Below are 17,828 nucleotides of genomic sequence, written 5' to 3' on the forward strand. Positions count from 1 at the left end.
CTGGCTGCTGGCCACACACGGTAGCCCATGGCAACCCACTGCCACAGGGGCTGCAGCCTACGCCGTCGCCGGCGACCCACGGCAGCCCAGCTCCAGGTCGAGCTGTTGTTCAGCATCTTAGCTGTGGAGGGCAGTGTCACTGGCCCTCATACATGGGATCCGAACCGGGGTCCTCTGGCGTCCCAAGCCAGTTCTTAACCATCGTGCCACTCGGCCGGCCCATGTACATGGATTTTAAACATATGAAAACATGCCCAATGTCACTTATATTGAAAGAAACATTCATTTAAAGCAAAAAGTGAGATACCATTTATTACTTAGTTCAATGAAAATATAAAAGATGATAAATATTCTGTGTTGGTAATGATTAGGGAAAAAATCCATTGATTTTTTTTTCACAAGAGTATAAATTGATGCAGGCTTTTTTGGAGGGACAATTGACAATCTTTATGAAAATTAAAAATACACATATATGCTCTCCAATCCTTAATTCTACTTCTAGGGACTTATCTACAGATATATATGTGTTCAGAATTCTACCTGCAGAAATGTGCATTGTTTGTGACAACTGAACTAACATCAACATCTATCAATAGAAGACTGATTAAATTGTAGTCCCTCTATGGGGGGTATACTCTGCAGCTATTAAAAAGCATGAATGGACCTGTACTGCAAGCTGTGTGTGTACAATTTGGGTTTTTTAAAGGGTCTCCATGCACTTGTATATGCATAGAACAACTAGAAAATTGCTCAAGAAGGTGTTAAGCAGTTGTTTCCTCTAAGATTATTGGGAAGGCAGGGGTGAAAGATAGACTTTATTTTCATAGTTTTTGTTAGTGTTTGAATTTTTTTTTTATCACATATGTAGCTTAAAAGAAGAGTTGGGTATTAGCATCAGAGTTAAGAATTCAGTACCAGTGCTTTAATATTATAACCTATCTCAAGGAAGCCTTGTTTTGATAAAGCAGCGCTGATTTGAAATGCGTTCCCACCTTCACCGTGGAGCTGCTGCTTGTCACTGAGGTTGTCGTCCTGTCACCATCATGCCTCCACATGTTCCTCTTCACCCCACCCAGTTAAGCTTCATTTTTCGCTTTTGTCATCTCTAGCAGACCTAAGGACTTTCCTCTTATTTATGGTGAATACAGATTCCTGTAAAAAGAAAGCCACAAAGCGTTGACTTTTTTTCCTCCCCAAAGAAGAAATAAGAGGCTGGTTTAGAAAAGGAGGGTGGGGTGGCAGACGCCCTGTTTTCGATCGTTGGCAGCAAGCGAGTAAGGAAGAAAGGCGGTGTTTGAGGCAGGATTTTACCATTTGTGCCTGATGCGTGATTTTCATGGGGACAAAAAAACCCGGAAGTCATTAAAAAGTTATAAGTAACACATATATCTTGTTTTTGTTTAGGAGTAATGAAAGAAAAGATACCTTATACTTCATGTTTATTTCTTTGTATCTCAAAACAGCTACATTGTGTGACAGTGGAGTGAAGGAAGATGTGAAGAAAACAAGAAACACTCCAACACTAAACGCATGCCTCTCGTCTCCTGTGGTTCCGGGGTACGTTAATTCCTCTCTCCCTGAAGTCATATGGGTTTTTGTTTTTGTTTTTGTTTTGTTTCTATTTAGAAATGATTTAAAAGTATAATTGAGACTTGTATGATTCTCCCTGGACTTGCCTTTCAAGCTCGAGCACTGCTAACAAGCAGAGAAAGGGCTGTTTGCAGAACGGGAAAGAGGAAGCTAAATGACTCCCTTCCCCAGATCGGTCCTGAGCCAGGCAGCCAAACACGATAGAAGTGCTCCCCGTGTTTCTCAGTCACATTTGGGTCCTGGTTTTGTCCTGGTGGCCTCTGGGAGCTGTCCTGGTCCGGGCCCTGTCGTTTCCGCTCTGGCCTTCAGATGCTCTACTTGTGGGCAGGAAGGTTGAAGAAGGTCATCTGTAAGGTCGTTCCCAGCACTAATGTCATTCTCTGACATTTTATGACGCTACTCTTTTCTGCAGTTAGAGGCTCCTTCGATTGCCAACGGTTGTCTTCCACTCAGGGCTGATCACACGCATGTGCTGTGTTCACAGGTATTTTAGAATGGACTCCTCTGCAACCCAGTTTCACATAGAGACCCACGAGAACACATCAAGAGTTTGGTCAATGTGGTACCTCAACCATTTTGACCGTAGTGTTGTATTAAACGATGTGTTTGTTTCCAAGGAGACCAAGCACCTTTTAAAGGTACATGTGGTATTTTTATCCATGTTTTAACCTATTTTAAGCTTTGTTTAAGGTCAGATACTATGAAATTAATATTTAGAAAAGATAATGTTTACTTACCAATTTTAAAGCAAGTTTTTTTCTTTTAATGTTTTCAAAATTACTTTTAAGATCGCTCTTCTTTTATTTTTAAAACTATTGCTCAGGGAACTCAAAGAGACCAGCATATAGCCTTTAGAGATATTTACTCTTACCATTATTCAAAAATTTTATAAACTTACACTAAAAAGATATTTAGTAGAAATGAGCCAGGTTATGATAAAATAGAAGGTTTTTGCAAAATACCACCCATGAAAATTTCAAGATCATTTTTGTGAAATTTACAGACAGTTGAATATTAAACGTTATTTGAATCCTATCATGATATAAAAATATTTCAATTTCTGATCTGGAGATAACTGAGTATAATTATATTTATCAAAGTATAGAAGAACTTTCGTATCAGACTTTATAATGATTTTAATCATAATAAGTGTTAGGAAAGTAATTCTCTTGCTTCTTTTCTTTTTAGATTCTGAATTTCACTGGCCCTTTATTTCTACCTCCAGGCTGTTGGAATATATTTTCTTTGAAACTTGCTGTAAAAGACATTGCCATAAATCTATTCACCAATGTATTTTTGACTACAAACATAGGTGCCATTTTTGCAATACCTCTCCAGATTCACTCTGCTCCGACCAAGGTATTGTTTACGACACTATATTTGTATTATAATTTTTGTTACGATTACTGTTCCTTTTTATTAACGTATAGTGCTTGGGTTATTAACTGAGTTAAGCTCATGTTCATTAAGGCTCTCTAAGAAATTGAAGGATATTAATTACCACGCCAGCCTTAGATGGTGAATTGTTTAAATATAGAAAGCTTTATTTGGAAAGAGTTACTATTTTTTCATGAAATGATTTGAGGTTCTTGAATGAAATAAGGCATCATAAGTAGATCGATTTCATTTTCATTTATTTCCAAAATTTGTAGAGTAAGGAATATGTATTTGCTGTAGAAAACACAGTTGAGCTCTTATTATATACTTGCAATGACTTCAAATAAATGAGCTGGTTAAATGCTTATTTAGACTTCTGGTAAGCGACTCAGTTGCTCGTATCCTTAAATTTCTTTAGAGCCAAATCTAAAGCCTGAAAGGGTTCACAATGAAGGAGAATGCTTTCTAAAATCTGGGTACATTGTATTTAATTAAGTTCTTACCTTAAACATGTCTCATTTTTTCTTAATGTTTATTTCTTTTCATTTAGTTACTGTTATTGCTTCTTTTTGAGCCAAGCTATTCTGTATAATGCTGGGTTCTGTTTTTTCACGATGAGACATTCATGCAACCATCTTTATGATTTTTCTCACTTAGTGGTGTTTCAGATAGAAATGCCTCATGTCCAGCTAAAAGCTTAAAGATAGGACTTCTGGAAACTAAGCCAAATGTAAGGTTAATCCCATACATCCACATTTTGAGCAGGGGAGATTTCTTAGAAATTTCCTTTTCTCGATCAAGAGATACGTGCGAGGAGAGTGACTGCGGGAGGGAGCAGGCAGGTTTCAGGTATGTGTGGAAGCAGCAAGTCTGTGCTTTCCCACCTGCGGGAAATGTCCTGAGTGGCTTAGGAGTTGCTGTGGATTGGCCATACTGTTGCTGAGAATTCGAGCCCAGTTTATTTTTAAAAACCTACTGAGAATGTCCTGACCCTAACTTCATCTTTAATTCAGTAGGCAGCTTGGGTGTCTGTTGGGCCCAGGGGTTGTCACTGTGGGTATTGATTATTGTCCAGAGCCCACCATAGTGATCCTTCCTGTGAGAGAGACAGCTCTGAGCTCTCATGCAGGGATAAAGGAAGCCAAGAGATCACTTTCTCGTTATTTGGCTTTTGGTTAAAGGGAAGTTCACTAAGGTGGAGGCCAATGCCTGCTTCGTGTTTGAGTGCATTAGGATTTTTATGTTTAGTGCTGTCTTTTAAGTTATTCATATATTACTTTTCAATCTAGGAAGGGAGTCTGGGTTTTGAAGTGATAGCACATTGTGGCATGCATTATTTCATGGGAAAGTCAAAAGCGGGTAAGTATTTTGCCCTTAGGCTTTCTGTAGAACTCTAGCTGAGGGTTGGGTGGGACGCAGTGAGGAAAATTGGCATTTATAGATGGAATAATTAGTCCTATAAATGTAATTGCATCATATTCTGTTCTTAAAGAGCGTGATCTTTAACAGAACGACATGAAATTGTTAAGAAGCCGCCAAAACCATCCAATGATGCCCTCTTAAGTAGGTTGTACTTTTCTAAGGGTTTTTTTTTTCCCCCCCAAACACATTATTTGATCATCATAGCAACCTTGTTGCCAGGAAAAATTGGAAGATTCAGGTTCTTTTAAAAAGGGGTTGATTAGAAGTTATTAAAAATAATTTGGAATTGCATTTGAAGACTAGTTACAGGAGCATAAACTTTGGGGACACTGGTTGTTGTGTGAGACTGACGGCCATAAGTGTTGACGCAGAAGCCATTTATAGTTTTGTTTCTGCCTTTGGATTTATTAAAATATTTACTCTAAGGAGAGTATGCTACAGACGTTTCTTTGGGGGAGATTCCCACTTTTTCACCCTGATAACACTCTTTAGCACAAACAAGACAGATAAGTAGAGAGGGTGAGGTTAACAAGAGGCCAGTTGACAAATATAGAGGATGCCCCCAAAAATGTATACACATTTTAAGAAAGGAAAACTATTAAAATTGTAATAATATATACTGATAACAGATGAATACAAGTCACTTTTGACTTCTGCAATTACAAGAGGTGCTCAAAGTGGTTCCCATCAGCGTCCAGACACTTCTGATTATGGGGAACTACTGCTTGAGCAACATTGACCAGGGTGTCCACTTGTATACGTTTTTTGGCACCCCTGGTATACACCTTCTCTGGACTGAGTCTGGGTTTCTGCCCCCTTTTGAGGATTTATTTGTCCATTCGACGTAGTAACCCACAAGACTTCGATGATGACTAGCATTCACATGGAAGCAGTTTAGCCTTTTAGATTTAAAACTGTTAAAAATGTTCCAAGTGTAATTTTTACTTGCTTCAGGCTGTATTCATGAGCCATGTGTCTTTTCTGTTATTACCTTTGCATAATTCTATTTAGTTTTGTTTTATACATGTTTGTTTGATTTGATATGTCATTTGCCATTGAGTTAGAGGGACTTCGAGTAAAGCAGTCAGAGGAGAGAGAGGGTGCATTGACTCTGCAGCCCTCTCAGTTTGTGAAGTTTAACAGTCAGCCTTGGCAGTATTGACTAATTGAATTGTGTTTTTATGGACATGTAAGTATTGAATCTGATCTGACTTTTAGAAAATCCTCATTGGCAAGGGAGTCTTTCTCTGGATCGGTCTACATGGGACGTGGATTTCGAGCTTGCAAATAAATTGTATGAAAGATGGAAGAAATTGAAACACGGTGACGCTTGCAAGTAGGTCTTCACCTTGCTTCATTTCTGTTATGTAGAACTTGGTCGAAAGGGCAGGACGGAATTTTTTAAGAACCGCTGTTTCTCTAGCCTTTTCTTGCGATGCATTCCAAACCTCAGAGCAAGTCAAAGTATATAGTGCAGTGAAGACTGAAATATCCCTCGTTGGGATTCCGCAGCGGGCCTCATCTCACCACACTTGCTTCATTTCTCTTTCTACATCGACCTCTGTGTACGCACGTTCACACACACGGTTTCTTTTTGCTGAGTCATTTCAAAGTAAGCTATAGACACCGTGATACGTCAGCCCTCAATACTTTATTAGGAAATGCTGTATGTCCTAAGGAGAATATTCTCCCTTACCTATAACTACACTGCCATTACATACCAAACATATCCATGATAGCTGTGTTTTTTCCCGTTTTTAAAACCCAGATCCCTTCGAGGACCATGCATGGCATTGGGTTGTCAGGTTTCCTTCACTTTCTTTAGTGTCACCACCTTTCTTCATCTTTCATAATGTTGACGTTTTAGAGTCCTAGCCAGGTGTCTTACAGAATGTTCGACACTCTGGATTTTTTTTATTGCATTCTTAAATTTGCATTCATGTTAAACGTTTTGGGGGAGAGTACTGGGTTGGTCTTGTGTCCTTATCATTGCATCAGCTCAGGAGGGACATAAATGTGAATTGATCCCATTAGTGACATTGCTAAGGTGAATCATTTGACTCTCTTCATTGTGTGACAGATCTCTCTCCACTGCAGATACATTGTTCCTTTTGTAATTAATAACGTGTGCTGTGATCATTTGAGATTGTAAATTTCATATTCCCTAAGGAAGTTTCACCCCGTGATTTTAGCATCCATTGGTAAACTTTGCCTGGATCATTTGTTTGATTGCTGGCTGCAAAGTGGTGATGTTTCTAATTATTTTCCTCATTTTTACATTCGTTTCGAGCATCGCTATGGATCCTTTGATCACTACCACCATTGCCATCATTATTTTTGATGCTAAATTGTCCCAGATTTGGCTGATGGGAGCCCCCTCGGGCTAGCATTCTTTGAGCACTTCTTTGCTTTCGAGTAAGATAGGATGCTGGGATCATCTTGTATTTTGTCTTCCTCAGACCCAGAATAGACCATTTTTTCCAATACCCCTTGTTCCTTTTAATGGGAGTGATATAGTTAGTGATATTTTCTCTCTCTCTCTCTCTTTTATTTTTTTTTTGGTCAAACTTGTTTTTCATAATAATGTCTTTCTTTATGAATTTACACAGGAGGAATGTTCTAGGAATGACTCGGTTTGCCCACTTGAAGAAATCCAAGGAGTCAGAATCTTTTGTTTTCTTTCTGCCTCGTTTGATTGCAGAGCCTGGCGTTGTGTTGAACTTCAGTGCAACTGCCCTTAGGAACAGCGTGGTGAGGATCTTTGTCAGCGACACCCCAGCACTTGGGTTTTTAAGATGCCAGAGTCTTAAAAGCTGGTGAAGTGGCTCTGTGCTGCCCTCAGGAAGCCAGCCTCTTTTTTTCTGTTCCCTCCCCATCCTTTCTGTGTTGGGGGCCCCTTCCTTGTGTGTGCTTCTCTCCCTGAGCTGGGGGGGAGGGCAGGAAGAAGGACAAAGGAGAGACAGCGGCAGACTTTTACTTATGTCTCATAAGCCTCATTGCCAAAGAACAGTATCACATATGATTTGAGTAATAATTTATACTTCATCAGGCACCCATTCGCTTTCTTAGGGATAACCTTCTAAGGCTCTTTATTTTTTATTTTGAAATAATTGTAACTTAGAGAAATGTTTTAAGAATAGTACCAAGAACTCCCCCAATTGCCCTCCACAATGTTTCACCAGTTTTTAACATTTGCCATACTTGCTTTATCGCTTTGTCTTCCTCTTTCCATACACGCGTATTTTTATAAGCCATTTGAGAATGGCAGCCATGCCCCCTGACCTCTGACTACTTCAGTGCAAATTTCCGGAGAACAGGAACATCTTACATACCAAAGTATACTTACCAGAATTAGAAAATGTCACATTAATCATCATCATATTATCGAATCTGCAGTTTATATTCAAATTTTTCCAATTATCCCACTAATATACTTGATAGCAATTTTCCCCCCACCCGGTTCAGGATCTTGCACTGCATGGTCAGGTCTTTTTTGTCTCCTTGAATCTTCCCCATCCTTTCTTTGTCTTTCATGACATGGACATTTTTGAGGTGTGCAGGCCACTTATTTTGTAGGCAGTCCCTCAATTTGATTTTGTGTGATGGCTCCTCGTGATTAGATTCAGGTTATGCGTTTTTTTTTGCAGGGATATCTTAGAAGCGTTGCTGTGTCTTTCCCAGGGTTTTGATTTTCCTTTCCCCATCACGTCTAGGTGAAGTACTTTGTGGTGAAGAACCCGTCCTCTCTGCCCGTCTCCTTGCAACTCCTGCCTCTCTCTTTGTATCCTAAACCCGAAGCTGCCATGCGCCTGCTCAACAAATGGTAAAGCACCCAGTCGTTTCTGAACCACTGGGCGAAAAAAAAATTGCTTCGTATTTAGAGCTTTTATGACCGTAGGCTGCTTTACATTCTGTGCTGCCAAAGTCATTCATCCCACATTATTTACCGAGTACTTAGCAATATGCTGGGTACAGTGCGGGGGATGCTGGGATAGCAGTGACAGGATGGGATGAATTGTTTTTTTAAATTTTTTAAAATTTCTTTATTTTTATTATTATTTTTTTATTGTGAAATACACATTTTTTAAAATTAGTTTCAGCTGTACAACACAGTGTAATAGTTATCGTTTTTACCCCTCGAAGTGAAAACCCCTCTCTCCCAATCTGCTGCCCCACTCCCCCCACCATATCATACATATCTATTACAGTTCCCTTGCTCCACTCCCACACTATACTCCACGTCCCGTGACTATATATATATTCACTTATAGTTGACATACAATATTATACAACATGGGATGAATTGTTTATGGGTGTAAATACATGTGCTCACATAAATAAAAATATATTTGTGTGCATATATATTCTTTATTGACAATCTGAATGCTGTTTTAAACGTTTTTTCTTTATAGGTTTGGCACTGATATGCAGATGATTAATTTCACAACTGGTGAATTCCAGCTCACCAAAGCTTGCCCGTACCAGGTAGGATGTCGTTTGTAAACAGAAAAAAAAGAATGCTTACAAACTAGACACATAGTATGTGGACCTCGCTGATTTATGCTTCATGTGTCTTTACTTAATATATGTGGCTCTCTTATTTTTATATTCTAGGTATTAAGTACACACAGCAGATTTTTTCAATTAACGAATATAGCAGGCATCCATGGTTCATGTTAGCCCGTAAATCATTTTAATTTGATGATTTAGGTTCATGTGAGTGAAGAAATAATAATTGAATCAGGGCCATGGAGAAAACCATAAAACTCGAGACCCCAGAATTTATAATTCTCTTAAGATTCCTTGGCCTCATCAAATTCTTTTTAGGGCAAGATAAGGTAAAAGTAAATACATTAAAAAAAAAATCTCTTGCTAAACTGGCTTCATGTTTTTAGCAAGTCACCCAATATCTGTGATAGTCACCTCATCTATAAAAAAGGATTTCTCTGAAATTCTCGAGCCTCTGGGCCCTCATGAGGTCTTGCATAAATACTCAGGAGTAGGAATAAACATGTCATGTGGTGAGGATGTTGTTTGACTGGGGACTTGGCAGTCTGTTTCTTAGTTTTCAGTAGTTCTGTGGTTCTTTGTATGTAGCTGAGTGTTTTCCTTACTAGTATTCTGTGTGGACCCATTCAAAAGTGGAGCGTCTTAAAAAATACACACGTACACATGTAAACACACAAATGTATAGAACTATTTCTAATACACATACATACTTAAATGCCTTGGATAATATCTTCTTTCTCCTTATTTATATACTGTTGGCTCCAGACTAACCTGAGTAACAGTGGGACACGATAGATAACCTCTAACTAAGAGTTAAAATAAAATGAATCAAAGTGAGTTTTTAAGTGGATTTTTAACAGAGACTTATTTACAATAGGGAACACACTACTAGCAGATATTCCTTTCTCTTTGTAAGTGGTCTTGTTTTTGTTAGCGAGCCTGTGTCACTCTACCCTCTCAATCCTCTCTCCGCCAAGCCGTCTCCAAGGGCTGTTTGAGATAAATCAGTCAAAAATACTCAGTGATAGTTTGCCCCGGTAGCATTGAATCATATGTAATTTGGAAGTCCAAAAATAATGCTAATTTCTTTTACATAGATTCTATTCAGATTTGAATAAATGGTGTAACTCATTTGGGAAAAGTTTTTAAATCTAAGATTAAAGATTTTCCCCAAGAATATTTCCCCATGTATAAGATGCACCTTTTTTCAAAAAATTTGGGGTCTAAAAACTGGGTGCGTCTTATACAGTGGTTATATGAGCACAAAAACAAAAGAGCAAAAAAAGCGGGAAATGCAAGTAAAAAAACTTACAACCACTGTATAAGACGTACCCATTTTTTAGACCCCAAATTTTTTGAAAAAGGGTGCGTCTTATACATGGGGACATATGGTATACCTTCCATGATAAAGGAAATTGTTACCATTGTGAATTTATTTATTTATTTAGTTAGTTAGTTAGTTTTATTTTTTTTAACATTTTTTTTTAACTTTATTGGGGAACAGTGTATTTTTTGCAGGCCCCATCAGCTCCAAGTCAAGTTGTTGTCCCTCAATCTTAGTTGCAGAGGGCACAGCTCACTAGCCCATGTAGGAGTCGAACCAGCAACCTTGTTAAGAGCACGCACTCTCACTAGCTGAGCCATCCAGCCGCCTATCAGCAGTTCAGCTGCAGCTCAGCTCAAGTTGTTGTCTTCAATCTAGTTGTGGAGGGCGCAGCTCACTGGCCCATGTGGGAATCGAACCTGCAATCCTGTTGCTCAGAGCATGCGCTCTAACCAACTGAGCCACCTGACCTCCCCGTGAATTTATTACATTGACAAAAAGACTAGTATTTATGCCTTTGAGACTCTTAAAAATTTAACTTAAAATTCTTATTAGGACTCTTTGTCATGTAAAGAAAGGGGCCTGTGTTTTAATTTTGTTGGTTTGCTTTTAGAAATGTAGTTCCTTTGGTTAAGAGCATGTGGAATTGGGCATGTAAATTTCTGAATTCAGGCTCTTCTATGTTCTAGCTATGTGACCCTGGACAAATTTAACCTCTCTAAACCTCATCTGTCTCATTCATGATAATGTTAAAAATTCAGTAAGATTTATAGAATGCTCAGCATTTTGTATGCTTTATATACCAGTGTCCAGCATATAAGAACCATTTAATAAATGGTGCTGTTATTATTGTTTTAATACTAAAAGTCAGCTTTTCATTCAACATTCATATGTATAAAGCAGAGTTTCTCTCTTCATAAGTTTATAATTCTAATGAAAACAAATCAATTACCATCGCTATTTCTTCTTTCAGGTAGCATGGGAAATGCTAGCAGTAATTGAAGGATAAAACAAAAACTTAGGAAAGAGAAGTATTACTGTGCAGATTATGTGATTATAGCTCTAAGAAATCAAATTGTTTTTGGTGAGGAGCTAGAAAAAGCAATGGAAAGGGGGGTGGGGAATGATAAAGAACTAAATCTTGAGTATTAAGTTTAGACCACAAGATTTATTCAGAGAAAGTTAGAAATCTTAGACTAAAGGAGGATATGAATAAATAAAGATCTTTCTTCTGAGTGGGGAGACTAAATATAAAATGGTTTCTATGTAAACTTATATTCAACATTAAAGAGAACTCAGTGTTGCCCAGCAGTGGATGGGTGGTTTCGTCATATCCCTGTAGCATTTAAGTAGAGGCTATTTGATCTGTTTTCTATGTGATGTTTTACATTCAAAGCATCTTTGCATAAAAGGCGTCTAGCCCCAATTCCCACCCAAGCCAGGAAGCAAATCCCCTTTCCAGCATCCATGTAGCTTGTCCTGCAGCCTCTGCCAATGCTTCTCAGCTTGGGAACTGTTTATTGGTGTGAACTCTCAGAATAAACAAGTTCAACGGGTTGATTGGGGTGGTCAAATCTGGGCATGAAAAGAAAAGCAATCACGTTTATACTCTAATATGCATGAAATGAAGACGGAATCTTGCTTTACAGAATTGCACTTATTAAATTTTCAGGGCATGTACTCTGAGGAGTCCAGGTTTGGCAGCCTCCACCTACATTTGCGGCCTTTGGAAATGCAAAGGGTCGGTGTAGTTTTCACGCCAGCTGACTATGGAAAAGTTACCTCACTCATACTAATCCGGTAGGTGTGGCCCCATCACGGAGTCTGTTTCTTTCTCGCTGACTCGTCTGTCTAAATTTTAGGTAGTCTTTATTGAGAGTCTTCTTTCCAAAATTTACAGTAAATGCAGATCTGTGTTGAAGCTCTCTGCATGGATGAGAAGTCTAACACAAATTTAATTTTTCATAAATAATATTTTAGTTATCTTTTTTAAAGCTGTCCTAGTATCAGATCAGTTGGCGATGACTTTCTTATTCTCGATGTCCTTTAATGTATCATGATTTTGTTCTTCTGCAAGTGAATGCTACTGAAAAGAAAATGTACTAAAAAGCTCTTTAAAGAATTCGTTCCATTAAGCATTTTAACTAAGACTTCTAATGCTCTGTTGATGATGTGTTTCATTTTCAACCCATTCTCCGTAGAAGAGCTAGGGTTATAGGAAATGTATTAATAGATATAAACTTGACCTCATCCAAGATTCAACTATCCCAGACTTGAAAAGAAAGCCTAAATTTTTTATAGTAGTTAATTTATATTTGGTGGTTTCTGTATTAATAGACAATATTTTTCTGTAAACTATCAATCATCTAACATCACTAAAAGGCTTTTAAATGGTTAAATACAAACTTTTAATCATTTAGATAAAGATGTGAAGATATCTGTATATTTTGCATAAATAGAATAAATTCTTTCTCTGATTCTATAGTATTTACATGAATAATAACTGGCTTTTAGTCCAGTCTGCATCATTTAAACATCATTTTCACTTAATTTTTTTCCTAGGAATCATGATTTCAGTTAATGAAAGACAAAAGCTGGTCTGAATTACTGTTTGACTAATAAGAACTTCAGTAGATATATGTTACTTGTGGAATGATATTTTAAATCTTTCGTTCCAAACAAAGTAAGATTTTATTTCTAGAAGTATTCCTAAGGCAGATTTTATTTTTTATTTTATTTTTTTTTTAAGATTTTTTTTATTGGGGAATTGGGGGATGGGAACAGCGCTGTGGAATTGGGGGAAGGGGAACAGAAAAGTTGCCGTTTTTTTGTTCTTCAATTTAGTTGTGGAGGACGTTGCTTCACTGGCCCAAGTTGGCACCATCATTGCGCTCTTCCCGGGAAAGGGAGATCAGTTGCCAGCTTCTGGACGGCTGCTCACGGTGGCTGCTGGCTACACACGGTAGCCCATGGCAACCCACTGCCACAGGGGCTGCAGCCTATGCCATTGCCAGCAACTCACAGCAGCCCAGCTCCAGGTTGAGCTGTTGTTCAGCATCTTAGCTGTAGAGGGCAGTGTCACTGACCCTCATATGTGAGATCCGAACCAGGGCCCTCTGGTGTCCCAAGCCAGCTCTTAACCAACGTGCCACTCGGCCGGCCCCTAAGGCAGATTTTCTTATAGTCACAATTACTGTGAAAATTAATTAGTTCACTGTGTAAACAGTTTTTACCAATTTGTCTATATTTGTTGGTGTTCCTCTGTGGTCCTCAATTTATTTCCTCTTGGAGGTTGGATCACCACCCTGGTGGCTGGTTATTAGAAATACATGGGTTTACATTCCTGGGCCAGGATTGAAGGGTGATCATGACCATTCACTTGTAGTTTGCCTGTTGTCAGCTCATTTTGACTCTTTCTGAGATTGGCAGCTTCCATTTTCCATGGACGGACCCATATTCCAAGAGATGGTGGGAGATGCCATACTACTTAAATAGATCTTTAAAAATGTTTTTGCTGATTAGGAATATTTAAATTCAAGTGCATCTTATCTTGTGACTCTTGTAATGCATTTTCATTTGTATCTCCTTTCACTATAGGAATAACTTGACTATTATGGACATGATTGGCGTGGAAGGATTTGGCGCGCGAGAGTTACTGAAAGTGGGCGGGAGACTTCCTGGCGCGGGAGGGTCACTCCGATTTAAGGTGCCCGAGTCCACGCTGATGGACTGCCGTCGACGTGAGTCCGTATTCATGGCACTCTTGACAGGGCAGGCTTGGTGCTAAAGCCAAGAGCAAAAGAAAATTCTTTTAAAAATTTACAGTAAATGTATTACATTGATGCAAATAATTAAATTAGGCAAATATTTGAGCATATATAGGTTGGTACCACTCGATTAAAACAATAGCCTTAGATATTTACTTAACACATTGAGGATGGGTCATTTAAATATATAGATGCAAATCTGCCTCACCGGTCCACAATGTGTTAAGTGCTCCATTAGAAATTTCTAAATTACGCATGCAGTTAATTAAGTTAAATGCTTTTAAGTTACTTAAATTAGTTTCAGTAACTCCCTCAGGTACTCAAATGAAAATCAAACAATAGTTGCAAAATGTTTTGGTAAATTCTTGTTTTCCTATTGTTACTATTTTTAATTTTAGCAACACACTGAAAGCATATTAGTGGAGAAAGTTGGTCAGTGAAACTATTGGATAATTTGTATATTTTAATTTAGAAAACTATGCTGATTCTTGTATTTAAAATGATTTATGAGCCATTTTGCATTGAAAGGTCTTCATCAGAGTATTCATTTTTTTATTCATTTCATTCAGAGTTGACCTTGAAAGAGACAATTAAGGAGTAATATAAAAACTGTAGAACCAGATAAAATATTAATCCTTATATGGAATAGACTGGCTTATACATTTATAGGACTATTTTAAAATTGCGATAACGCTTCCTTTTTTTTTTTTTTTTTTAGCTGAGCCATCCTGCCACCTGTTGGCAGCTCAGCCGCAGCTCAGCTCGGGCCAGGCATCGTCAGAGCTCGTATTCTTGAGCGAGCTCTTAACCAACTGAGCAGCCACTCTTCCATTTTTGAACTCCCAATATAAAATGTGCTCTAATTTATTTGCAAGTACTTATTTACTTCCTCTTAATATAGTGGGTGTTTGAATAGCTGTGATGGATTGACACAGAAGCACATACACACATTCTTACTGGTCCATGTTCATTGTGAGTGAGGATCTTGGGTGAAGAGTGCATGGTGGCTAGTGGTCAGTCCACATGATTTGGCTTCTGACAAGAATCAACTTTGCCTTTAATAAGTAAAAGAACAAAGAAGAGATTCTGATTACTTTTGATACCTAGGCAGATTGTTCAATTTAAAAAAAATCTAGACTAATTAAGTATTTTTATTGTATTCTGGTAGTATAACAGAATCTATGACTGTTCCAGAAATTAAATAGAAGTCATGCTTGGAGCAAATATTGAATTTTTTGGTTTTTACATTTTAATAATATGCATCATGATTTGTTGATTCAATACATGTAGATTCAGTAATTTCTTTTAAATCACTTTTGCATTTCATATATACTAAATATCACTTTTCACCCTCACTAGAACTGAAAGACAGCAAGCAAATTTTATCTATTACAAAGAACTTTAAAGTTGAGAATATTGGACCACTTCCTATAACTGTGATATCTCTGAAAATTAATGGGTATAATTGCCAAGGTTATGGATTCGAAGTGCTAAATTGCCATCAGTTTTCCCTGGACCCAAACACATCGCGGGATATCAGCATTGTGTAAGCATAGAGCCTTCCCCTCATTTACGTTTTGTGATGCATTTAATGTCTGGTGGGGGGAACCCCCTTTTTTCATGGGTAAGATGTCCTCAGCTGTTTTTATATAAACATTTATCTTGTACAAGTAAGAAATCGTGCTGCCATTATGTTTATTATGTTTTGTGCCTGAAATTGTAATAATTGAAGTTCATGGAGATGACTCTTTTGTTACCAGGTTTACTCCAGACTTTACCTCTTCCTGGGTCATTCGTGAGCTGATGCTCGTCACTGCAGCCGACCTTGAGTTTCGATTCACTCTCAATGTGACCCTCCCTCATCACCTGTTGCCTTTGTGTGCAGATGTGGTCCCAGGACCCAGCTGGGAGGAATCGTTTTGGAGGCTTACGGTCTTTTTTGTCAGGTAAACTACCATCTTCTCTCACTACGTAGAGCTGCCATCTGGGCGAATTGCATGAAAATGTATATTGCCTGGATGTAACTAAAGCATATGAATCGAGTGGAATTTATATTGCTTTGAGAACTCTGGCATACATGGAGTAGAGAAAGTAGTAACTGGGAAGCTTTAAGGTAATAGTAAATGAATTGTGAGATTCACAGGACCTAAAAGTATAATAGACAATTGTGCGCCATATACGTTCATTGACAGTCATGGTGCCAGATACAAATGTCACTCTTATTAGCTCAGTGGCAATGGCAGTTTGAGATTAGAAGAGTAGAATGACCCTTTTAGAGTGATTTTATCTGGAAGCATCTTTAAAAATTGAATTGAAATGTCAGACTTACAAATATGCACATTTTTGGAAACTTGGGTTTTTTTGGGTTTTTTTTTTTAATCTTTTAAGAAATGTCAGAAACGATGATGTCATACATCTTATGGAATTTTAATACCATATCTGTAGACGTTACCCATCAACCTATTCACCACTCTTCTGTAATAAAGCTAGTGTTTTTAATGCCTGTCAGGACCATGCAATAACGAATGTCGTTGCTCTTTTCCTCAGTTTGTCCCTGTTGGGTGTGATTTTAATAGCCTTCCAACAAGCACAGTACATTCTCATGGAGTTCATGAAAACAAAACAGAGGCAAAATGCTAGCTCCTCTGCACAGCAAAACAGCAGTCCGATGGATGTCATCAACTCCCATTCTCATAAGTAAGAATTCTTGTGGCATGTGTGCGGGTTCTCACTTTTGTTCCTACTCGTTTTCTATTTTATTTTTTAGGTAATAAATTTTGATTTCAAATGTGTTTTCATAAAAGATTTTTTGAAGTCATTACGTGACAGCTGAAATCTTTCTTGTATTATAAGATAGACTTCATGTCACGACTTAGTGTAGAAGGAACGGTAGAACTCCTTAATAGACATGGTACCAATTGCTACCTCTTTCTCGTGGATTTAGAAACAATGAGGTACGGTTTTATTCAGTGTGGCTCTATGTTAAATGCTTTTCTTCTTCGATTCAGAAGCAATTGCAAGAACTTTCTCGATACCTTTGGCCCCTCTGATAAAGGCAGAGGGAAAAGCTGCCTTCCGGTAAACACGCCCCAAAGCAGGATCCAGAATGCCGCAAAGAGGAGCCCAGCGACCTACAGTCATTCTCAAAAGAAGCATAAATGCTCCGTCTATTACAGCAAACACAAACCCAGCACATCTGCCACCAGCAGTGCCAACACTACTACTGAGGAAAAACAGACTTCGACCCTGGGCAGCTCCCTCTCTGCTCCTAAAGAAGACGTATGCACTGATGTCATGGGTGAGAACTGGATAAACCTCAAATATGCAAGTGGCATAAGTGTCAACCTGCAGAAGAATTTAACCCTCCCCAAAAACTTATTGAATAAAGAGGAAAACACACTGAAAAACACAATCGTTGTCAATAATACTTCTTCACAATGTCATATGAAGGAGGGAATACAGACATGTATGTTTCCTAAGGAAACGGACATTAAAATTTCAGAAAACATAGTTGAGCTCAAGGAGCAAGAGCTCGGTCCTCTGAAGAACTCTAAGAAACTACCTGAAAATCATTTACCAAGAAACTCACCTCAGTACCAGTCAGACTTGGCAGAAAGTTCCAGGAAACATAATGGTAATCTTTTTATCCTTCTTGATGATTCTCTCCTGTTTGTCTCTGGTCTGTTTTCAATAGAATGTGTTCTCTTCTGTGACTTGATTTTTTTTTTTTTTTAAGATTTTTTTTATTGGGGAGTTGGAGGGGAACAGCATTGGGGAATCAGGGAAGGGGAACAGACAAGTTGCTGTCCTTTTGTTCTTCAGTCTAGTTGTGGAGGACG

General features: G+C 38.2%; 1 protein-coding gene across 1 annotated transcript in view; it reads left to right on the forward strand.

The window, feature by feature from the left end:
- Nucleotides 1-17,828, forward strand: part of TMEM131L (transmembrane 131 like) — a 171,357-nt gene that overhangs the window by 126,001 nt on the left and 27,528 nt on the right. The window contains exons 11-24 of the mRNA XM_019641171.1: nucleotides 1,464-1,557; nucleotides 2,075-2,228; nucleotides 2,779-2,949; nucleotides 4,257-4,326; nucleotides 5,608-5,725; nucleotides 6,999-7,140; nucleotides 8,103-8,212; nucleotides 8,802-8,874; nucleotides 11,895-12,022; nucleotides 13,820-13,962; nucleotides 15,349-15,535; nucleotides 15,750-15,935; nucleotides 16,537-16,686; nucleotides 16,998-17,623. Coding sequence (XP_019496716.1) covers nucleotides 1,464-1,557; nucleotides 2,075-2,228; nucleotides 2,779-2,949; nucleotides 4,257-4,326; nucleotides 5,608-5,725; nucleotides 6,999-7,140; nucleotides 8,103-8,212; nucleotides 8,802-8,874; nucleotides 11,895-12,022; nucleotides 13,820-13,962; nucleotides 15,349-15,535; nucleotides 15,750-15,935; nucleotides 16,537-16,686; nucleotides 16,998-17,623 — 2,352 coding nt within the window. The remainder of the gene's footprint in view (nucleotides 1-1,463; nucleotides 1,558-2,074; nucleotides 2,229-2,778; nucleotides 2,950-4,256; nucleotides 4,327-5,607; nucleotides 5,726-6,998; nucleotides 7,141-8,102; nucleotides 8,213-8,801; nucleotides 8,875-11,894; nucleotides 12,023-13,819; nucleotides 13,963-15,348; nucleotides 15,536-15,749; nucleotides 15,936-16,536; nucleotides 16,687-16,997; nucleotides 17,624-17,828) is intronic.

Source organism: Hipposideros armiger, unplaced genomic scaffold, assembly GCF_001890085.2.
Source record: "Hipposideros armiger isolate ML-2016 unplaced genomic scaffold, ASM189008v1 scaffold_58, whole genome shotgun sequence".
Taxonomy (NCBI): domain Eukaryota; kingdom Metazoa; phylum Chordata; class Mammalia; order Chiroptera; family Hipposideridae; genus Hipposideros; species Hipposideros armiger.